Raw genomic sequence first — 24,030 nt, forward strand, 5'->3', positions numbered from 1 at the left:
AAAAGGATCTCTGAACTTCAACCAGAGTTAAACTGGGACAAAAAAAACCAGGATGTTCTTCTCTTTAACTCTGGTCCACTTGTTCTGTCTTTTCTGTTTCCAGCACACCAGCTCGAGACGTATCTGGTGGTTTTTCCGGTGCAAATCGCTCGCACATTTCCCATCATTCACTCGTTGTCGTATTGTTAAAAATGTCACGCTGATGGGACACGGACGTACCAGAGATGCAAATATTCCGTTCCACTGTTGAAGAAGTTCCCAGTGAAACACTTGTAACGTGGTAGCTGTAACCCTGAAAAACAGTCTAACTAACACAGGAAGGACATTAGGTACAGATGTCAACCAGATTACATGCTAAACTAAGGAGGTTTTGGCAGTCAGGTATTAAAGAACCGTAAAGAACCAGAACCGGTTTTCTTCTTTTTCTTCGTGTTTGGAGATGGATCAAGGCCCCTGCAACATTATCATGTAAACACACACGTGTGTGGAAACATCTGCGTTATCTGCGATTACGTGACACTTTTGTAACGTTAAAATCACCCATTACCCCTGAGAGCCTTCAGTCAGTCAGAGGCTGCTCATCATGTGCTGCCCAGATGTTTCTGTTTTCAAACATACGTGTGTATTCTCATTATCATTATTATTTTTTACCTTCTTTTCTTCTGAGCTGTAAATGTCACTTCAATCAACAAAATGAGGTGATTCTCTTTGTGGTCAGGGGCCAGGTCTTTGTCGGGTCAATGAAAAGATGTTCCCGTGTTGGTGTTTTCTTTTTTTTTTTATCTACTGTGTGAGAGAGGAAAAGGTGATGCAAAGAGTTGTAATCGTCAAAGAGTAAGTGGTATTTAGATTAAAATGAAAAATCTAAGTTCTGACATTAATGTCAAACTGGGTGAAAAATAAACTGCCTTGCAGCCGCCTTTGCAAGAATGTAGGGTAGCAGTGCCACCTAGAGAGCAGTTACAGTACTGACGTACATGAAAGGCATAGTTTGCACTTGAAAACCTAAATTTTGTTAAAAAATGGATTCATTTCTGTTAGATTTTGAGAGAATTTCTTATTTTAAACCAAAAATGCTGCCATATTTTTGTGAAGAATTTTTATACCACAAGGTAAATAAATGCACATGCTGATTACATTTTTATTTTCAAACCTAAATAGACACTAGAGCACCAGGAGTTTCAAACTTAAATGACTTATAGGCCAGTGAGCATCTCGTCTGGACAGTAGGGAGCCAGGCAATTTCAAAATAAAAGCATTTGTGTTGAAATGGAACACTAAATTGTTTACAATATAAATGTCTGTATGATGCGAATGAATAAAAAAAAAAACATTATGACCTGATATTAAGTGGTGGGCAGCATGAAATCAATTGGAGGGCCGCATTTGGCCCACGGGCCGCGGGTTTGGGACCTCTGAAGACATAAATATTGTGTCGTGACCTCACACATGAATCTGTACACGTGAAGAAAAACACAGCCAGGTTCATATTTGTTTAGACAATATTTAATTTCTAATTTCCCAAGAGCAACACAGAGATCAGGACAAACGAATGTTTTCTAAAGAAGCGAGCACAGCAGTCGGCGGAATATAATTATGATTTTAAAACGGCACCATATTTATTATTAGAGGATGGACTTCACTCTGGAGCCGTCGGGGGTTTAATTCGTTTCCTGGAAGCAAGAAAACAGCGTACAATTCTTCGCGGAAGGATTAAAAAAAAAAATCCTACGTATTTCCTGACGTCACACGACACCATGACACGTGCGCCTCAGACACACAAACGGAACGACACACACGGTAGTGCGGAAGCCGAGAAACGCTCGGAGAGGGACAGCGCGCGTGCGCATCGTCGCTGCTGCCTGGTGGCGAAGCGTAAAAGAGAGAGAAAGAGATAGAAGAGTTCGTACGAGTTGCAGAAGCGGAGACGAGCTTTCAGAGAGACATGCTGAGGGAACTACACACACACACACACACATTTATATATAGATATAGAACACTCTACGTTGTGAGCGGCGACAGTCGTCAAGCAGAAGAGGAAGAAGACAGAGAGGACAGAGAGAGTCAGATAGTCAAGCGCGGCGAGGTATACAGAGCGAGGCGAGGTTATAGCATGCTGGCGGCACGGAGACACACAAGTTTATAGAAAGCCCGAGACACAAGAGATCGACGTAAAGGCCAGAGCGACAGTGCACTAATCTACAGGCTATAGAAGCTACACACACCGGACGCTAATTACAAGCTAATTACAGGTGGCTACACATACTGTATACATATATATGTATATATTTATAGGTAGATATATAGAGGACACGCGGAATATCAAACGAGCCGGAATAAGCAAGGCGCGGCATGCACGTGCAAAAGGAAGCGAGTGGAGCAGCGAGAGGTGCGACACGTCGGGCCCGCCCCCGAGAAACTACCACAGTGAGGTTCCTTTGTCGTCATGACAACAACGACAACCTGACGTCGCCCGTGTCACAGTGTGCGTGAGTGTTTTTAGTCAGGGAAAAGCAAAGCAACAGAGCTCAACAAGGGCACACATACACACACATACCAGCGGAATCCAAACAACGCCATGTTGGCAGGAAAATCTGGCGGGGAAACATCGTCTGTTTGGAGAAGATGGACGAGAGCGGTTGTTTTTACCACGAGTTACTAATACAGAAAGAGGAGAAGGCTGTGGTAACAGCTTCTTGTCGGATGAGGTAACTTCACTGACTTCACTGATCCAGACTTCTCATGTGTCGTTCCACGCAGGTGGAATGACCTACCGAGCGCTACCAGAACAGCGGCGTGCGTCCCTGTCTATTTTCAAGAAGCTCTTGAAGACCCAGCTCTTCCAAGAACATCTTCTGTCCTACCACTGACCTCACGCCCTCCCCTGCACCTGGATCCATCTCGGCACTCGGTTCCTATCTAGCAGAGTTCTTTCCAAGACTTTGGATAAAAGCGTCTGCTAAATGCTTAAATGTTAAATATTAATGATCCTACATGCTTTTCAACTATTGCAGAAGTCTTTTTATTTTACTTGTCTTAATAAGAAGGAGCTTGACCGTCTGCAGACCTGGTGACCAGTTCATTTTAGAACACAAGTCATTGTGACTACTTCATTCAAGCTCCTTCATTCACTGCGGATCCCCAATACGTAATCTCAGGTCAGCAATCAAAGAGTGAATTTAAAAACGTGTGGTGACCTCTTAAGGTTTTCCTGGCAACATGGCGGTGTAAACAAACTGGGTCATGTGACGCCTGGAGCTCTACAGGTTTTATAACAACAAAGAGCAAGAGGATACATGAAAATAAACGCTTCTATCTTCCAACAAACCCCTGATTCATGGCAACTTCAGACCAAAGAGCTTAAGTTACATTTTGTTTGAGAGTATAATTACTTTTCTTTCTTTCTTTTTTTTTTAAATATCAACTTATGAACAACAGTTGGACATTGATGCACGTTCATAATGTTTACTCTAAAGTGCACAACCTCACCCTCGTCGTAGAGGAGGAAATACTAGACAAATACTGGCAAAATTGATATACTAAGGCAACACAGTTACAAACACACTAAGGTACACGTTGGCACGCACTGTCAAGTATCACTTCTGCACACACACACACACACACACACACACACACAGGGCGTCAGAGTCAAAATGGCTTTTGCATATTCACGTAATATCCAAACACCAAAGTCTTTCTCTTTGACTTTCTTTAAAGCCGTTCCCTGAAACACAGGCATGCGACACACACACACACACACACACGTAGACAAAAAGCCATTTGGACTAACAGGATGAAAATACAAGTAATCTATATATATATATATATATATATTTTCGGAGATAGAGAAAATATGAAGAACTTTACCTCACACAAATAGTCTCTGGTTATATCATGTCTTATATACACGTATGTATACACAAAGATATGTACTCGGGGACATCTTGAAATATACTATTTACAGTCTATGATCTCACAAAAGTGATTGTACACTGAGCGACCATGTGGAGCAAAATTTAAAATTTGTGCTTTTCTAACTCGTTTCATACGATAAAGATGCTACAGAACCTCAGAAAAAAAAACGGGGTTCTCACACACTGGCAGCGACTAAACTATACCGTTGTTCATTTGGTCTGGAAACTTGATTATCGTTCACTTGAATTCACGCTTTCTCTTGACGTTCTGCAGGTTTGTTTTTTCTTGTAGATTGGACCCACTCTGTTTAATATATTGCTTGTGAATGAATTAAGAGTAAAATCTCAGTTGCAGTGTTGTGATAAAGGGGATAATATTGTTGTCCCGTCTCCCCGTACCCGTCCCAGTCTGGTGATTTAGTGCAAGTGGTGTCAGGTTATAGAGTAGATAATGCAAATCAGTAAGTGCTCAGTGCCCCCAAAAAAACCCTAGTGCCGTTAAAGAAAAGTCTGAAAGCGTGAAATACTGACGAGAGGTTTGCAAAGTTAAAGTTAGAATCCTTAAGATTTCACAAAACTGTATGGATTTGTTCCCTCACAATACCATGGCCACAAAAAGTAACTACTGGCACTACTGTTGGAGTGATCAATCGCAAAATCAACTCCCAAGAGTTTCCAGTAATGATAAAACAAACTAAATTAGAACTTACTCTACATTTAACTCATCCTCTACTAGAAACCTTCCTATAATTAGGCCACTGAGCAGCGCCCAAGGAGCAATGGGGGTTGGTACCTTGCTCAGGGGTACCTTTTTTTTTACCTGGTGGGCACTCAAACTGGCAGCCCTCCCATTTGTTACAAGCCAAGTTCCCTTTCCACTTGGCCACGGGCAAAAGGCTGTTTTTTATCTGATGAATTACTGGACGTACTGACCTTCTCTGGCCTTAGCATCGTGACTGAGAACATTTGTTGGATTTACAACAATTGAATGTCTTTTGCAGGGGTGGTGCAACACTGCCTGGGGCCCCCTTAGCAGCCATTGTCAGAACGGCATAGTGTCCATCCACTGATGGACAGTGATCTATCGCAAAATCAACTCCAAGAGGTTCCAGTAATGATTAAAGTGTAACTGACCCCCTTCATCTGCTGCAGTTAACTCCGCCCCAATGTCTGATCTGAAAATGCCAAAGAAGTGGGCTGAGAAGAGGAGTCGCACAAACTCTGACGGCAACTTGTGTTTATGTCAAGACTGACGGAAGCACAGCAGAAGCACAAAAACAAGCTGTGACAGGTTTTCTGAAAATACCAAGAAGCACCAGAGAAAATTTTCAGAAGCAGATTCTATTGCACAAAAATCCCAGAATTTGGCACCTATAGCGGACGAAAGGGAGTGGAGCGCGCTAGTTAAACTACGTTTGTTGTCAACTTGAGGCACTGGGACGTGTTTTGGTAATTACACAGAATTCCTCACGGGGGTGGCAGAACTTTTGGAACTGTTGCGTCAAAATCTTGAGGATAATAACTTTACATTCACCTCTAAACTGTTTAGATTATTATGATTATTATGAAGCTCCCTCAGCTGCACTCTGTCCATGTAAATATCCACATATATAACATTTTAATTCAATTTACTGTGTTAATAAGAGAGAAGAGAGAATCTGTCCGTAATCACGACTACTGTATGTGCAGAATGTAAAGGCAGTTGATAAAGCTGAGGTAAAGTGAAGTGCTTTTCTTTTTCTTATTTTCTTTTATAAGTTTTTAACCCCACCCCTCCCCCACCAAGCAAGTTTAAAATTCAAAGTTACAATAGAACACAACCACATTTGGCACTTAACGACAAAACCGGGCAAAAATGAGAGACGATGATTGAAAAATAAACTCCTCCTCTTCCTCGTCGAACTATTGCACACAAGAATTTTACCACAAATAATAATAATAATAATAATATCACGTGTAAAGTTTACGTCACTGACACTAACTCTGGGATCTACGACACTACAGGAGAAGCAGACAGAAGCACTTTTTTACGTCGCTCTGGACCAAAGCTACAACACATAATATATGGATATATCTGTAGATTAATATTTTCTCCTTAAATATACTCTTAAATATGTGACTTTTGGAGGAAAAGAAAGAAAAAGTTTACCGGTACATTCACGACAAACAATTCATCCGTCAAAGGAGGAGAAAAGAGCGGGGAGAACTTGGAGTCTTATAGATCCTGGCCGAGTCGCTCGATCTCCTCGATTAGAAAGTCGATGTCCTCGAACGTTGCGGCGGGGTTTGAGATCACCATGCGGAAAAAGTTGACCTTGTCTCCCTGCGGTTGGTAGCTGACCATGGTCGTGCCGTACTCCATCATCCGGGCTTTAATGACCGGAGCCACCTGAAAACGTCCAGAACGTGAAGGGAAGCAATTACAGAAGCTGCTTTTAGACATGGACGTTATCATGAAACTGCCTATCATGAAACTACCTCTGCGTCATTATTATTTATACAATTGTAATGGTATGAGTTTGACACTGAAGCTGTGACTGTTTCTGCTGCTGCTGAGCAGAGAGGTTTTCTTCTCTAGTGTTAGAAATGTGAATTACTTTTATTTTCACACACACACTAATCCATCCTTATTACACAGGAGCAGTGAACAGCACTTATCTGTGCCCAGGGAGCACTGGAGGGTTGATACCTTTAGACAGGGTCACCTCGACCCTTGACCTCTCCCGGGATTTTAAACCAGCACAATGGATTAACAGTCCATCGCTGTAAAAACACTCGGACAGTTTCGTCCCCGGTGAGTAAAAAACAGCTTCAGTCGTTTATTTTGTGCTCGGCTCAAACTCTGAGTTTATTCAAACGTTTAACTGTGGAGGGACTTTTCAAAATAAAGGCTGTTTGCGTTAGAAATGTCAGGAGTTTGATAATCAACATGAGCATGTGATCATCAGAGTGAACTGAAGATGACACTTAAGAAAAACAACCTTCAAAATCCAAAATCCTTAAGGAATTTTAAACTGATGAAAGTCTGTCTGTCTGTACAGTAAACTGATGATCTCAAAAATAAGACATGTCTGCTAAATGTCTTGCAGGTGTCCCAACTGCTGCAGCTGGAAAATAATCAATCAAACTGCTGCGGGGTTTCTGTCAAAGACGTCTCTGTTTGTGGACAGATTTTTACCGGTTTATTAAGATTAAGTGGAAATAAAGAAAGTAAAAGTAAAGGAAAAGTAATAAATGAAACGTGAAACATTACATCTTTTCACTGTGTCTCAGTGTCTGTGGACAAGAGCCACTCACAGGGTCAGGTTTAGTTACTTTCTTTAATTTTGAGTCCAGTTTTGTTCTAGTTTTAAGACACGTCATGGTCGTAAAGTGACTACATTTATAAGCGACTTTTAAGAATTTGAACTGTTTGAATCACTTTAAGAATATTTGCCTTATTTCTAGTTGGGCTGTTTTTACAGTGTATAAATATAATATATATCTTCACACACAGCAAACATTAATTATGTATGAAATCACCTGTGTTTTTAAACGTCTCTGGGAGGACATGTAAATAGTCAAGCTGGACGCTAATGAAAGGCTTAAAGGACAAATGGAAGGTGTAAAGTAAAAGCTGTTGTTATATATAAATATTGGTTACGACGACAGTTTAAGGACAGATTACAGTCTTAAAGGTACTACATTTACGAGAGGGTTTTGAGAATTTTAGTCCATAACGGCTCATTCTTGCTCACAAAAAGAATTTTAGTGAAGTTGAATGTCTTTGTTGTCTCTAATGGGTGAGGACATGTGGACGGTCAAGCTGGATGCTAATGAAAGGCTTAAAGGACACATTAAGGGTGAGGTAAAAGGTTTTTTATCTGTGTGTGTAAATGCTGCAGTCAGGCTTCTTATCTGCACTCACTCTCACCTTGTGTAATTGTTTCTTTCGCTCCTCTTTGTCCTCCATGTAGCGGATCCCAGGAGGGAGGTACCAGAAGCAGACGTTAGTGTGCTGAGGCTGTGGAGACACACACACACACACATTAATTATGATATATACAGTTACAGGGCGAGGAAACAATTCTAATGTTAAAGTGAGGGAAGATTGTGTCATTTGTTCAAATTAAGGCTACTAAAAGAAGTGTCTTAGTGCCCCCTAGTGGTGGAAGCATAAACAAAGGGACTAAATACAAATTTAAAGGTCAACAATTGATGGATCACGTTACAAAGCTTGTCAGGAGACTACGGTGGCCTGGACAGACCAGAAAGGATGTCCGTCGTCCTTGTTTTGCTTGATCAGCTTCAGTTTAAAAACATTAAACCACAAATTCTCTGGTTTGTATATTTTTGCTCTTGTGACTCATTAATCCATATTTTCAGTCTTTATTTGTCCATCTTCTCAGCGTCTACACGTTAACGACATTAACCTTGTCCTGGAATCCTTCAGTAAATCCTGCTGAAGGTGCAAACATGGTAAATATAGCTCCCATCATCCTCTACAGACAGTTTGAGCCTTTGACCTCCAGGAGCTGCTGCAGAGCTCATCTGGCAGCTAAAAATTCAACTCTACAAAGTGTCCAATGAGCTTTTAGACCTTATGCGACAGAATTTTCCCTGTCTTTTTCCTTTTTGATCTCAAACGTTTTCCAGAAATGCCTTCAAACGGACCTCTAAAACGACTGTAGTACTTACGCCCGGCCTGTGTGTGGCACTGTAAAACTTTGTTTTAAAACATTTGTATGAACAATTTTGTACATAACAGTGTATACAATCACAGAAACTATGTAAACAAAATGAAAGTTAACGTAAATAGAGTCAAACAAACAAACAGAGGAAGAAGATGACGAAAGAAAGGTTATAACGAATTTTATAACTAACAAAATAGCGACAACTAAAATTGAAAAATATATAAAAAAAATTGTTAACTGAAATAAAAATAAAAACGAAAACTAACTGAAACTGAATTGTGTGTTTATATAAAACAATAATTGTGCAGAAGTCACAAAATTAGAGCGTTTTTCTTTTCTTTTTGTTCCTAAAAAAGAGCCAAGTGAACTTTGAACTGTGACGCGTTTCCACATTTCACAAAATCTATCCGATTTTAAACATTTTGAGTATATTTTGTTCAGGTGTGTTTACATAGTTGGTGTCAGATTGTTTATAGATTGTGGGGAAAAAAGGACAAGACACTGTAAATTGCACATTCTTACAGCCTCTGTATATACATGTATGTTTTAACATAGTAATGGAAAAAAGCAGCCAAAATGCTCTGTTTTCTCCATATAAATCCCCTTTAAATATCCTCACAAATCCCCTCAGTGTGTGACAAACACCTCACAACAGTTTTAAACTCTCATGGAGCCGCATCTGCATCTCCGTCAGCGACAGAACAGCCTTCATTACAAACAGCTGAGCTCATGTCTCAGTTCTACAGCTGGGCAGGTTCGATGGTCGTAGATTCAGCCTCAGATTAATGTTAAGGTTTAACAGGAGACAGAGACGAGTGAACACCTGGGTCGTTGCCCACACAAGTTTCTCCCTCCTTGCTTTTAAAGCTCTGCAGGAAAACAATATAAGACTTGAAACATGAAAGACGCCGTGTGTCCAAGCAGATTTTTGGCTTAATAACCCGTCAAACCCGCGTGTGTTTGTGTTGTTGCGGCTTGGCTCGGCACAGGATATTTCAGACTCTGTGCTTTTCATATGCAGATGAGCAATTACAGGCCATTATGCTATTCATTAAACATAATAGCGGCACATTACACCGGCAGCCAGAGGTAAAAATGGCATTCATCCAACACAAAGCAGGAGCCACGCTGTGCTGCGTCAGTCAAGTAGAAAAGACAGCGACACGGACTAATGTGCACGAATGAATCATTAAAAAACAGGAAAAAAATAAAGTTAAATGTGGACATACTTTTCCGTCAAAGACCATCTCGTATCCTTCTCTGTCCTTGATCTTGTTGTAGAGATACTCAGACAATTCCAGACATTTGTCAATCTGAGCCTCGAACCCAATGGTGCCCTGAGAAATAAACCAAGGACAAAGAGAACGTCGTTAATCTGTGACACATTTAGTCTAAAACACACAATAACTGAACTGTATCTGTGTAACTGTGTACTGAGACGTTTAAAGATTAAAAAAAAAACCTTCCATAGTATTCATTTATTAACAAGTCAACTGTAAAATCAACCGTGAAAAGCAACAATAAAAACCCTGCAAAAGAATGTAAACAATCAAAATATAATCTGATAAAAAGACAGTCTTACGTGTCAAATTTGGTCTCTAATACAAAACATGATGCAAAAAAAAACTGTAATACTATAATATATATAATAATTTATGGGATATAAAAAAATTGTTTTTTAGATAATTATTGGATTTTACAATTTCCTTATAATATGACTGAGTTTTACTTAATTATTAATTATTATGATTTATTTGTTTTTTTTTTACCTTGGCTCTCCACATGAGCCACAACTTGAAGATGTCCACGTGGCGTCCACACTGCAGAGCTTTGTCCCCGGTGTCGTAGGACAGGTCGTAGTGTTTGTCCTGCTGGAACAGGTAGCATGCGTGCATCTGGTTGCAGTTCTGCATCAAACCCTGTTTGAGAAATGAGAAACTGTTAAACAGAGAAGAGAAGAGAAGAGAAGAAAAGAGAAGAGAGGGACACACAGTGGACAGCGTCTGTGACTGTGAGGGACAGTTTCAGGGGACACGTCCTCACCTCCTCTCTGACCAGCAGGGCAGAACACTGCAGAGGGACTGACATCATTTTGTGTGGGTTCCACGTGACTGAGTTCGCTCTGCATGAACAATGATCATGGTTATCATTAGCTGCTCGTGTTTTTTGTGTCTACACAGGAAAAACAAACACTTGCCTCTCGACTCCGTCCAGCTTCCACCGGTGTCTCCTGGACATGAGGAGACTCCCTCCCCACGCACCCTGACAGGACAAACACACACACATTACACTGTGAACACAAGTTAATATTCCTGTTTTTTTGTATATTAATTAATGATCCTAAAGGTTATATTTTAATATTTTGTCTTTATTTTATAACCACATGAATTCAGATTAAAGTCAGAATTCGAAAAAAGTTGGAATTCTGAAATTAAAGTCGGAATACTGAGAAAAAAAAGTCAGTATTGAAAACAGTATTTTTTATTTTTACATATGGCACTAACACTTGGACAAATCAGTGTGATCACAGCGCTAGATGTCACTAATTCTTACACACTAGACGTTTAGTTTAACGAAATAATCTCTTAATTTAAACGGGTGAAAAGTTTCATTCACAAAAGCACAACCTAAATCCACAGGTGTCACAAAAGTCTCTTAAAGCGATGACATTTCTTTTCCTCCTCACAACATAAATTGAAGGGAATGATGGACAAGGCCATCTGTGTCTTAATAGACGTGTCCACCTGTCAGGACAAAAAAACACCTTCATTAATAGAGAGAGAGAGAGAGCGAGAGAGAGAGATCTTCCTTCAGTGAGAGAAGCCATTATGGCAAAGTCAGGGGAGGAGATGATTTACAGCCTGCTCCACTTCCGCTAATAGACGGTGTTAGATAGGAAATGGCGAGATCCAAATGTGGGTCAAACCAAAGTGTTTAGAGGCGAGACAGACGTAATAGATGTGTCACACTCACTGCTGGAGCTCTGTTTCTCTGTGTGTGTGTGTGATCCACTCACGTCCACGTGCATCCAGACGTTGTATTTTTTGCAGATGTCAGAGATGGCGATGAGTGGATCGAACGCTCCGTACACGGTCGTCCCAGCAGTCGCACTCACGAAGAAGGGAACGAAACCCTGCATGAGCACAAAGAAATGTACAAAAAATCACTGGTTATCATCACATCAGTCGCTGTATGAGGGATTATAGAGTAGTGGTTCCCAAAGACTGGGGCAGGTCTTGGGGGAATTGTTTTGGGTCCCCAAACAAAATTGCAAAATATTCCCAAACCCTTTACCCTCCAAAATGTGTTATTATTATTTATTGTTTTAAACCAACATCAGTCCTTTCCATACATATCAAATATTAATGAATTCAAATTTAACTCTTAATTGCCAAGTTTTTGTCATGATTCAATATACTTGAAAACTGGATTATTTTTGGTTAGATTATTGCAGCCTGGTATATGTGAAAGATTGTTTATATGGATTATTATTTTTTGCACTGACACATTTCATGAAATACATGAACTCACCTAGAGCATCAAAGTGTGATTATAAAAAAATTAAGCTATAAAAATGGTATAATTCTTAAACTAACATCCATCCTCATCATACATATCAAACATTATTTTTTAAAGTTTTAATTAAAGTTTTTAACCCTTAAATTGCCAAGTGTTTGTCACAATGAATCAAAAATAGTGATCTGAACAGGTTTCCAATGAGGACACTTTTGGGGCGTCAGGTGTGTTAGTGTGAGTATTTTAGTTAACGTTGTTTACAATTAACTAAAGATGTAAAAATACATGAAATAAATTGAGAACACTCAAAAATACCATAGACCGGCATTAATGTTTAACAAGATGAATGAAAATACATGAAAAAAGGATAATGTGTCTCTGTGACATGTTTAAGGGTTAAGTCAACATTTCAGTGTATTTGTTTTACAACAATAATTCACCAACACATTTTTTGGGAAATGACTTGTACCTCTTAGCTGTTACACACACAGCTGTAAAATAACTCTAGTCACGATTTAGACATAGTTATTTAATCTCCAAAAAGGGTGACTCCCTATTTAGAAAGTTTGGGAAGACAGACATTTACCTTCTGTTTGGCCTCCAGTATTCTCCTCTCAAGGTCAGCAGGGATCATCTTACCACTGTGGAAACACACCAGTTACTTTTCTCATTCTCTGCAACTCATTTCTTAAATATCAGCACCTCACTGCTGACAGGTGTGATTTAAAATACAATATTATACGAATGATTCAGTTGTTTTTGACCTTTCACTGAATTGACTGAGATAAGAAGGTCAGTGTTTACCTCTCATCTGCTTTGATACAGATCACACTTTCAGTCCCAATACCAAGAGCTGCTGCTCCTTTCTTGATTGAAAAATGGCTCTGAAAAGAATGAAATAAAATAAAAGTTTTAAGATATTTGCATGACAGTAGATCACAGGAGGAGCAGTGTTTTTAAAATGTATAATAGTAATAATAATAAGAATTAAGTAAAGTTTATGTGTTATTTAACATGTCACACACAAACTCACACCAAATGTCCTTAACAGTCAAAATGTCCACACAGTGAACATTTGCATCAATGCTTGTCCTCACGAGTCAAAATGCTAGTTCAGCAAATTACTCTACTACTCCGTCTACTACAGACACACAAACACACAGATTTATGCAGCTATTCTTCTTAGGACACTGTCCTTTGGATACTGTCTTATCCCTAACCTCAACCCTAACCAGTTAAAACCTGCCTCATTAGGACCAGGTCTTGGTCTCCATGAGGACTACTGGTCCTGACAAGATCAGTGTTTATAACACAGAATATAAAAGCAGAGACGCCTACATGTTCGGACGTGAAGGCAGCCAGTCTGGGGACGGAGGACATTCCTTTCTCCTTCACTTCAGGGAACATCTTGAAGCGAGCCAGCAGCATGGCGTACATGTTGGAAATGGCTCCACCTACAGGACAGAGAGGGTTCAGTGGTCAGCCGACATCGCCAAGGCCACGTCACAACCAACTGTGACAAACAACAAACAATAAAAAAAAAAGTAATTTGTTTTAAAACAGCGCTTTTCCGAGTGTGAGCCACCATCCCCTGGTGGGCTTTGGAGGTATTTCAGGTGTTCCTCAGACTAGACCAGAGGTCTGCAACCTTTGGCTCGACAGCCACATGTTTTCTCAAGCATCAACTACTTAAAATCCAAATATTGCTTTATTTATTTATAAGTGGGTTCATTTTCCACTAACACTGGAATGACTAGATCTATGTAACTCCAAAATTGTTGTATATCTGTAAAAAAACTGTTTAAATATTATCTAAGTGTTATGGGTCAAATGAGTTTTGCAGCTCCAGTTTAATTTTGTTTGGGTGGAAAGGTGTCAAAAATGGCTGTGAAAAATGATCCCATTGTCTTAATTGATTGATACAAAAAATGTTAAAATGTCATGTAATTTGGACTTCATGTAAGAATATAAAGCAACAAAAACCTTTTAGCTACAATGAGAAGCTTTGAGCTTCAATGCCGAAAAACCACCAAGTGTGATTAATAGTTTCAGACTGTAGAGGGCAGCCACTGGAATTTATTATTATTAGTAGACAAAGAAGAAGCTTTATGGAGGAGGCGGGGCTTAACACATGTGCGTTCGTATGTGTGTTGTGTTTTGACGCTGGCACAATTGGGATCAGTTAAAAATGTTGTATTTCTTAGCTAAATTTTGTAAAATGTTATCAAATTTGCATTGAAAAAAAATCAGTATCAATATTGATCGCTTATTATATTCATTTAAAAAAAAATTTGCTCCCAGCCTCCTCATCATGTGACAAACACAAACGTAGAAGAACGACAGACTGGAGGCTGAAAATTGTTTTATGCTAATTAGTTTTGACATATCATCAAAATGCAAATTGAGACACAGGGAGGTTCCATTCCCAGTGTAAGAGAGGGGTGGTGAGATTCTCACACTCAAACATGCCATATATATGTATACATATATACTTATTTTTATATAATTGCCCTTTACTTTTGTTTTTGATAACGCTCTATGAAATGTCTTTGAATGTGTTTAAAGAAGTCAGTGCCTGCAGTGAAATTATGTTACAGTATGTGTGTGTAGACATGTAAACACATTCACACACAAAATGTCCTTAAACGTCAAAATGTCCACACAGGGAAGGTTTGTATCGACGTTTGTCATCATGAGTCAAAGTGTCCTCACAGTGAAGGTTTGTATCGACATTCGTCCTCACAGTCTACTACAGACACGTAAACACACTCATACACACAGGTTTGTGCAGCTATTCTTATAAGGACACAGTTCTTTGTCTTATCCCTAACCAAAACCCTAACCAGTAAAGTAACATGTTTCTTTCACGATGTTCCATAAAACACCTTTGAATGTGATTAAAGAAGTCAGTGTCTGCAGTAAAATTATATTATATATGTGTGTGTGTGTATTTGTGTTGTACCAGGAGAGAAGATGCCGTCCCCTCGTCCGTCCATCCAGCCGATGATGTCCCTCATCTTCTTAAGAGTGACGTACTCCAGCAACACAAACACTGGAGCCACTTCATATGTGAACCTGTGTCACACAGAGACACACGAGTCACATGATCATCATGATGACGATGCAGCAAACCATGACTCAGCACTGACAAACTTACTCCATATATATATATATATATATACATATATATATATCAAGGTAGTTCGGTTTTGGGGTTTAATGTTAAAGTTTAAATGAAAATGATGATATTTCTGTTTCTGGAAGGAAAACAAAACAATAAATGTATGTAAAAATGTTCTTACATAGCATTGATGCTTCTGAGCAACATATACTTATACTTATAACTTATAATATCCACTAACATACATTTACTAACATAGATTCATAGATACATCATTTTTAGGTCAAGCTTCAGAAAAGAAAAGAAAAACATCAGAAAGAAACTGATCAAATGCCTTTGTTTTCTTGATTTAGTTGGATTTACTGGATTTTGTGAGGTTTTGTGTTTTTTTCTTATGGACAAAAAGGACTGTAAATAAATCGCCCCAAATCTTTCAACATGAACATAATAAAAATCTGTAAAGTCATTTGAATATATATTTTAAATATCCAGTTTTATGACCGCTGGCAGCTTAACCTGCAATACCTCAAAGCCCACTAGGGGGCCACATCCACATTTTAGGAATCACAGCTCAAAGACAAAGATTGGAACGTGAAGGTGTGGATTATTTTTTTAGAACACTTTTGTAATATTTGTTTTAAATTGGCATTGCACATAGAGAACAAGAACTGAAGGTTACATTTGCTTTAAACTGTGATTATGATTTAAAAAAGATGACTTGTTCAGCAACAAAAACAAAAGTTTCCTGAACTCTTAGTCAGACAGAAATCTCACATTTTGATTTCTTTGCCGTTTCTTTTTTTAATATTTAAATTTCAATTTTGATATATTGCAGAGGGTTTGAGATTTATGCTTAAAATATTATTACTATCATTATTTTTATTATTATTATTATTATTGTTATGGGTCTTAAGATTTATAATGTTTGTCGAACTCTGGATATTTTGTTAGTTTATTTTTTAATATTTTATTTGGTTGTGTTTGTGTTTAAAACATTATATACATCTGTGTAAATATACATAAGTAAAAGTACATTTTTCTTTTTTTATCTAAATGTCATTGGAACACTTTCTAATTGAAGCTTTTTGGGAATTTTTTTGATTTGCACTCATTTATTATACATCATTATTGTTTGTTTTTGTGTATTTTCATCAAATTTCTTTTATTTTTCATTAATTTTCACACATTTTTATTCATTCATGTAATTCTTGTTATGAACGTATTAAACCCTAAATTGTAATTGTTAAAATTAAAGCTAATATTAATATTATTATTAGTGCAGTGTGTAACTGTCAATGTCACATTTATGTCTCAGTGTGTGAACGTTTGGTTGCCAAGGTGATTATCAGTGAAATTAGCTGCAGATTAGACTGAATTTAATTTCGGGGCTAATTTTCTCCCCTTGAATCTCAGTGGGGATCAGAGGTGTGTGTGTGTGTGTGTATGTGTGTGGGGGGTAAAAGGCAGAGGGAGTGACAGGGGGGAGTAAAGAGGAGGAGGTCGATCTTTCTTTTCATTTCATTTCACCCCCTTTTCATTTGCAATGATTGATTGGAAAAAAGGGGCTTTAACGTGTGTGTGTGGAGCCGCTATCAGTCGGTGCAGACGCAGACCAGACACACTCACGCACACACACACACACACGCAGACTCTTCCCCACGGCGTCTGTGGTTACACTCACATGTTAGTGTTGGCCGTGGACGTGAGCCAATCAGCTGCCAGTCCCACCATGTCTAATCCTGTGGACAACTGATTGAAGTACCTGGGATGAGCTGATGAGGAAGAAGAACAAGAATAAGAATAAGAAAAGAGAAGAAGAAAAAATAGAAGAAGAGGAGAAAAAATTAAGAAATCTGCCGTAACCACATTTAGAAAAATATGCTTTTTCATTATTATTATCTTAAAATCTACAATTTATATGTTTGTATTAATTTTACACTTTATTTTCTCTACTTTATTATTTATTCATGTAATTTCTATTGTTTCACTTAATGAAGTTAATTATTAAGGTGTTGTTTTTGTTTCTGTATGAACCTGGACAATGGGAAATATTATTGTGTAATATAGTATATTATACAATATAGTAGTATCCAAATGTAAAAGATGTAACCCCCCAGCTTTTTGATGGTTTAAACTGCAGCAGCAGAGGAAAATGTACATTTAGTAAAAACACTGCAGTGTGTAAAACTGTGTTTCATAACATTTATACACACTTCTCTTTATGATTTGCTAAAATAGACAATTTGAAGCTGATTGTTTCTCATGTACTCCTTTTGTAAACCTTTAATTAAACCTTAATAAATCAAATATATTTAATATTATTATAATAATTATGACTATATAGGCCTTTATGCAATGTTTAAAAAATGTTGAATGTTGCTGCACAGTGACACAAATTATGAGCCTGTTATCTCTTATGAACCAGATTTACTGCATCACTGCTTTTTATTGGTCCTCGACAGAGGAGGAGAAACAGGATTTATCTATTTTTAAAAACATCATTTATCTCCTCAGACACCAACACATTTTTATTTATTTTTTAAATATGTACATATACATATGTATATATAAATATAATTGGCTCCTTTGTTTGAATATTCTTAAATGATCTTGTGATCTAATTCCATTTTTCTCTCTTTAGATGTGAAATTTATATCAGATTTTTTTTTGCAAAAAAGGCCTGATGCCTTAATGTCAGTGATTTAATCTCCCTTTGTCTCCGATTACGCCGGGAATTATGGATCACCTGTCTTGATGGCGTATTTGAGCGTGGCGCGGCAGCTGATGAGGATGTCGTCCAGGCTCGCCGGCTGCTCCTGCAGCTCCCAGTTGTTCTTCTGCAGCAGCTCGTTGGGATAATGGAAGTCGATCACCTTCGTGTTGCGGTCGAAAGACTCCACGATGTAGGACAGCAGAATGTCCACCACCTCCTGCAGGAAGGTCAGCGTCTTCGTGTCCCCGTCCATGGCAGGCAACAGGTCTGAGGGGTGGGGAGAACATAATAATAATAATAATAACAATAATATGTATTTAAAGGCCTTTAAATGATTGGGTTTTTTTTAACACCTCAGGTCATTTAAAGGACATATTTTTTCTCTCCTTCCACCTGCGAAGCTGAACTTGTGCTGAAGGTCACCTCACACCACACGAAAATACAAGTACATACAGCAAAAGATATGAAATTTGACCAGTTTTATGCTTAATTCATATTTAAACCTGGTTGTTTTGTGTCAATGTTTGCACGATGGAAATGAAAAAATAACCTTATATCTGAGTGTTTTTAATCAAAATAAAAGGCATGTAGAAAACCCCCAGTGGGTTATTGTATTGATTTTAATGAGATATTTTATTTTTTTGGGTAGTGAATAAATGCGACGTGACTGTGACTCAAAGTCATGTATATGTGTGTGTGTGTGTGTGTGTGTACCTGTTGAATAGAGGTCAGAGAAGACCAGAGCAGCTTTGGTGCAGTTGCAGGATTTGTTGCAGCCACAGTCGCCTGCAGCAGCAGCAGCAGCAGCAGCAGCAGCAGCAGCATTTGTCTGCTGCTGCTGCTGCTTGTCGGTGGTCGCTTGCTCGCCGGGTTTCACCTCCACATCCCCGACATTCAGCAGCGCTTTTTATCCCCCACACAAAAAAACCCACATAAAACAATCAGATAAATAAATAATAACAGGTTAAAGAAAAAATATTCCTTCCCCTCCTCCTCCACACTCCCACTCCCACACCCACACCTCAATCCCCCTCCACTAACATACCATATAATTTCGATCCAATTCCTCCTGATAATTTCTGGGCCGCCGCTTGGCACCAAGCCCTGGCTGGAAGAAAGAAATAAAGGGAGGAGGAAACGAAATTAAGACAGAAAACGTGTGCGTAAATGCCACTAAAAACCTCCATCACCTGTGCGTAAAAGCAGAGGCCTTTAAAGACAAGATTGAGACAATGGATGCACTGGAATTTTGTTTGACGCTGCTCCTTCAGAGGATGATGATGATGATGATATAGACATAAAAATAAATAAATAAATAAAATAAAGTCACTCACGCGTGCTGGGGCTCTGACTGCCAGTGTTGGCCCCGGCGTTATCTCCGCCGAGAGACCAAAAGCCCTGCGATGCCATTGTTGCCGGTAGTTAGGAGCTGCAGGACACACAGACACCGACAGAGTCCATCCACATCTGACCAGACCTCTGTGACTCACAGTCCCGCTGAGCATCCGACACACGCGCGCGCCACACGCTCCGGGGTAAAAGCCGCTAAAAATAAAACGACTGTGGTGCGCAAAGATGGAGGAAAAAACCAAGAAAGGAAAACGTCCACATTAAAAAAAAGATTATTCTTGTATTGGATGTTTTCTGCAAGCGTCCACAGGTGCACAAAGCGTCTCCACACAGAAATCCGCAAACACTTGACTCCTTCAGCGCATCCACGCAAAACGCGGCCACTTCACATGGAGGGAAACATTTAATAAAGACTAAAAAACTAAAATAAACACATACAGTTACCGTTTATACTTATATTGCGCTGAATGTGCTACATGTCAACATAAAAGTAAAGAAAAGGGCGCAGAAAGCAGGAGCTGATGGAGGAGGAGCAGGAAACTGCAGCAGCTGCCGCTAAATACGCAGCGCGTACACAAATACGGCCGATTTCATCCAAACCCAAATTTCACGTCACGAAAGAAATCCCATCGTGATTCACTTCAGGTCATGATGATGATGACGCTGAGCCAGCCTGCCTGCGCTGCGGCGCGTGGACGTCGTGACTCTCCAAATATCTACATCCACGCGACATTTGGTCCCCTGTGCGCGGCACACACACTCTTTCTCACACACACACACACACAGACAGACAGACAGACAGTGGATGAAGCCAAATCACGCATCTGCCTGCGCGCGGCAATCGCAGACCTATTTGGAGGAAAGCGGCTGCTCCAATAATTGCTCGCCTCCGGTGGAGGAAGCAGCGGGCGGCGCAGGAGACGCGGCTCTGATGCGCAAAGTGCGCACGGGTCTGGATCCCTCCTCTCCTCTCCTTCTCCTTTGTTGAGGCTCGTCACTCCAAAAACGTCTTCACACACAGAGCCGGTTCAAGCCTTTATGGGGGCCCTAAAGTGAACACTGTACTGTATTTTCATGCATTCATACAGTGCGTGAAGGCATCAGCAGCGTGAACTGACTGACCAAGTGTTTATCTTTAAACCCTTGACGTAACATGATAAACTTAAATTAGTTCACAGGTTTCAACTCTAAATGACACAATCATCATTATTTCACAGGCTTTAATTGTGTTGCAATTGTATTCTTTTGTTTGCGACTTTGTCAGAGAGGTGATTTAAAATGTATTTTATAATATACCCGGGTATATACTGTATGTCTTTGCTCAGCCTATGTACACCGCTGTATTTCAATGTCTTTGCATTTTAATATGCATTACGTCACATTCTCATGTATTTAACCATATAGAATACATTTTTAAAAAGTTTTCCTTTCATAATCACCGCTATGGCAACATCACAAACACAAAAAAGTAAAACTACACAATTAAAGCCTGTGACATAATGATGATTGTGTTAAATCCTGGTAATAATTTCAGTCAGGATTCATCAGAGAACCATGTCTGTATGGTAGTGTAAACACAGTACTTGAACCCGGAGTGGATTTTTCGATAAAATGAGGCCTGCTGGTGAAGTGGTGGTAGTATTTGTGTTTGGATTCAAACATGCAAACATGTCAATTCATGTTTTCTCTTTCAAATCTAAAGCAGATAAAAATGAATTCATACAAAATGGCTAACTGTTAATCCTACACGGAGTCATGGATAACACTGGAGAACGTCCTCTCATCCTCTGTGTTTCTTTGGTCACACGTGCGTGTTGTCGAGGGTTCACCGACGCTGCCCATGGCTACCTTTAAAAATTTTCATGCAAAACATGACTCAGCTGTTTCCGTCTTCATCTGGCATGTTTCTTCACAGTAAGAACGGACACAAGATGAGGACTATCTCTTCTAAATGACCTTGTGCTGCAAGAAATAAATGGAAAGTCATGGTGTTTTATTTGGTTTTAAATTGACAAACGTACAATGTTTTTCCAACATTTCATGACTCAGAGTGGTTTAAAATGCACATTTACATCATTTATATACTTTATAAAACAATATTTACCAAAAATAACTATTATGGATGACATTTTTTTTCACATTCTGCTATTTACATTTAAGTTAAGATGTGTGCGAGCATGAGAGACGCCGCTGCGTTCAGTACTGTCTGATGAGCTTCTTCCTCTGCGACGTCTTCCTCAGCAGGTGTCTGAAGTCATATGGGTTGTCATCTGCATGACTCTCCGTTGAGGACATCCTGGGGACGGAGTGCCTGCGGACAAACATCACAGGAGAGGGGAGAGAGAGTCACCACCACACAGGAAATGAAAAGATTTCATTGTTTGTGAGAAGGTTTTTTTCATCATCTTCGCTCATTTATCATGTGATGTCCTCGTCGTCCTCCTGGTTCCTTTGTCTCTACAGAGGCCGGTTGTACCTGTTGTCTTTGGCAGGTTTGGGAGGTTCTGGTTCGGTGACGGCTCTCTCTCTGGTCTGTCTACCTGCAGCAGCCGGTTTCAGGTCTGCACCTTGTCTGCACCGGGTTGATGTCGACCGCCGCCGCTCAGAGAAGCTGCCACCGCCGCTGATCCTGCGAGATGTCTCCTCTGAGGACATGAGGGGCTCAGACCTGCTGGAGCAGAGGTTCTCGTAGTAGTGGTCGTCCACGTCCAGCAGCTTCCCTGGACTGAGGGACAGACAGAGGACAGACGTGATTCACAGTTACTGTACAGGCTAACATCTCTACACAGGGTTCCCACACTGTGGTTGACATCAAATTCAAGGACTTTGCAGGACTAAATTCCCTCAAATTCAATGACTGAATGTACTGACAGATTAAGACGAGGAAGACAACTTCCCTGAAATTAAAGGACTTTTTGAGGCCTTTGAAGACCAGTTCCCTCAAATTAAAAGGACCTTTTGGGGACTTTCCAGGACCAATTCCCTCAAATTCAAGGACTGAATGCGCTGACAAAGATTAAGTTGTTAAGAGTTTGTCTTCTTTTTTCCTTGGTTCCAGGAATGTTCAAATTTGGAAACTTTCCATGGGAGTTAACGGATATTTAGTCAAATGTACAGTATGTCTACATATTTGTGTTGTAACTGTGGCTCTTTATGTCCATAAGATGAAGAATGTAACTATTTATTGTACGCAGTGTTCTTTAGACATGTCATAGAAAAATAAGTCACGATATAAAATGTAGTAACATGTGCCTCGACACAGTCAGACTTATCAAACAAAAATTATGTTTTTCTTTGATGTTCCAGTTTAACAAACAAATTACAGAACTTGTAACTGGGTTAAGGAGCTACATCTAGGATGTAGGAGACTTTGATTGGAATATTGTACCTAAGAATCAACATTATCTATCTAAATAAGGAAACTTAACCATTTCCTTTGTCTTTTTTATCTTATACGGTCATTTTGAATAAAAAATGGATTGATTGCAATGGTTTACAGTGGGTGTGGCCTATATTATACAGCATTTCTTCACCTGTAACTCACTGACAAACACTGGATACTGATATTATATCAGGTCTTGAGGCCAGTTCCTCTCTGGTTCACTGGTCCTGCTAACTGTATAAAAATCCCTCTAAACTGCTGTAGCTGGAAAAAAACCAAAACAAACCTTTTTGTTTCCTTTTGAGATGTTCCATCAGAATGATTTAAACTCACTATGCTTTAAATGGGCAAAATATAAAAAGGCAGTGATCACGCCGCTCTGATATTGGCACTTAAATGTAGACGTCTGTGGCGCACCATCACTCTTTCCCCCCCATGTCTTTTACTCCCGTTTACTATGATTACCTCTCGTCTTCTCCTCCTGCCACCCACGTTTCTCTCCTCATCTCCCGTCCTCCTCTGGCTGTCAGCTCCAGCCCGAGCTGCCGTCTCTCTCTCCTGCTGACCTTCTCATCGTTAATGATGCATGTAAACTGCTCCTGTCCATCGCTGGCCTTATTTATCTCCTAACAAATTATTACCCTTGATGTTTAGCGCTTTTGTAGGATACTGTATATGTGGGCCTCTTCAGACGGCTGTGATAAAGCACCTTACGTGTTCCCGCAGCACTATCAGTCTATCTTCAGTCCCACACCTGGGGTGGTATCCTCACCTTGTGGCCTCTATATGGCATCTACACTTTCTACAACCAGCCATTTTAAGTCTTTATAAATCACAGGACTCCTCACAGACGCTCACTGAAGCACCGTCGCACAAAAAACCACATAAAAATTCATGTATCTGAGGTGACAGACGAGGCCGATTAATTTCACAGAGGATGTGTGTAACGCCGCAGATCATTAGGTCCTGGGACCCGGACCCTTTACTCGTGTTGGTGTGCGGCGGCTCCAGTCATTACTCTCTGGACCAGCGGGCAGCACAGCCGGCCTCTTAAAACAGCAGTGACAGGTCATTAACATCGGGCTTTAAAAGGAGAACTGGACACTTACTCGTCTTTCCTGGGCTTGCGTTTATCATCCTGGATGGATCGCTGAGTGCAGAAGAGAGAGAGACAAGAGACACGAGAGAGAGGACAAATCACTGCATGTCAAAACACCACTGATCCGTGTTCACGTGAAAACGCAAGAAACCTTTTTCATGTCACCTTCAAGGTGAACCTGCAGCCCACATGTCTGGATCTGCTGTTTTACATGTGAATTAGTCCATTTGAATTAATAAATACAATTTAAACCTTCATTAAT

General features: G+C 39.7%; 2 protein-coding genes across 5 annotated transcripts in view; both read right to left on the reverse strand.

Moving 5' to 3' along the window:
* Nucleotides 1–1,490: 1,490 nt before the first annotated feature.
* Nucleotides 1,491–20,378, reverse strand: gad2 (glutamate decarboxylase 2). Its single transcript, XM_044022356.1, has 16 exons — nucleotides 19,272–20,378; nucleotides 18,983–19,045; nucleotides 18,652–18,840; nucleotides 17,971–18,204; nucleotides 16,906–16,996; nucleotides 15,066–15,178; nucleotides 13,442–13,557; nucleotides 12,908–12,987; nucleotides 12,690–12,744; nucleotides 11,604–11,720; nucleotides 10,785–10,849; nucleotides 10,631–10,709; nucleotides 10,357–10,506; nucleotides 9,817–9,924; nucleotides 7,828–7,917; nucleotides 1,491–6,303 (listed from the first exon to the last, which is right to left on the reverse strand). The coding sequence occupies exons 1-16, from the start codon at nucleotides 19,345–19,347 to the stop codon at nucleotides 6,130–6,132; spliced, it is 1,800 nt and encodes a 599-aa protein (XP_043878291.1). The 5' UTR covers nucleotides 19,348–20,378; the 3' UTR covers nucleotides 1,491–6,129.
* Nucleotides 20,379–21,259: 881 nt separating this feature from the next.
* Nucleotides 21,260–24,030, reverse strand: part of myo3a (myosin IIIA) — a 57,315-nt gene continuing 54,544 nt past the window's right edge. For all 4 annotated transcript variants that reach the window (XM_044022322.1, XM_044022341.1, XM_044022314.1 and 1 more), the window contains 3 exons: nucleotides 23,779–23,819; nucleotides 21,764–22,012; nucleotides 21,260–21,598 (listed from right to left, as the gene is read on the reverse strand). In XM_044022322.1, coding sequence (XP_043878257.1) covers nucleotides 21,484–21,598; nucleotides 21,764–22,012; nucleotides 23,779–23,819 — 405 coding nt within the window. In that variant the 3' untranslated portion in view covers nucleotides 21,260–21,483. The remainder of the gene's footprint in view (nucleotides 21,599–21,763; nucleotides 22,013–23,778; nucleotides 23,820–24,030) is intronic.

The sequence above is a fragment of the Solea senegalensis genome, linkage group LG1 (assembly GCF_019176455.1).
Source record: "Solea senegalensis isolate Sse05_10M linkage group LG1, IFAPA_SoseM_1, whole genome shotgun sequence".
NCBI classification, from domain to species: domain Eukaryota; kingdom Metazoa; phylum Chordata; class Actinopteri; order Pleuronectiformes; family Soleidae; genus Solea; species Solea senegalensis.

What these genes read in the sequence shown, in the direction of transcription:
- gad2 (XM_044022356.1), bottom strand. Translation starts at nt 19,347, where the DNA reads ATGGCATCGCAGGGCTTTTGGTCTCTCGGCGGAGATAACGCCGGGGCC. An exon ending in TCCACGGCCAACACTAACAT is followed by an intron (nt 15,179 to 16,905) that starts GTGAGTGTAACC and finishes TGTGTGACACAG; the next exon opens with GTTCACATATGAAGTGGCTC. An exon ending in TACTGGAGGCCAAACAGAAG is followed by an intron (nt 11,721 to 12,689) that starts GTAAATGTCTGT and finishes GTGCTCATGCAG; the next exon opens with GGTTTCGTTCCCTTCTTCGT.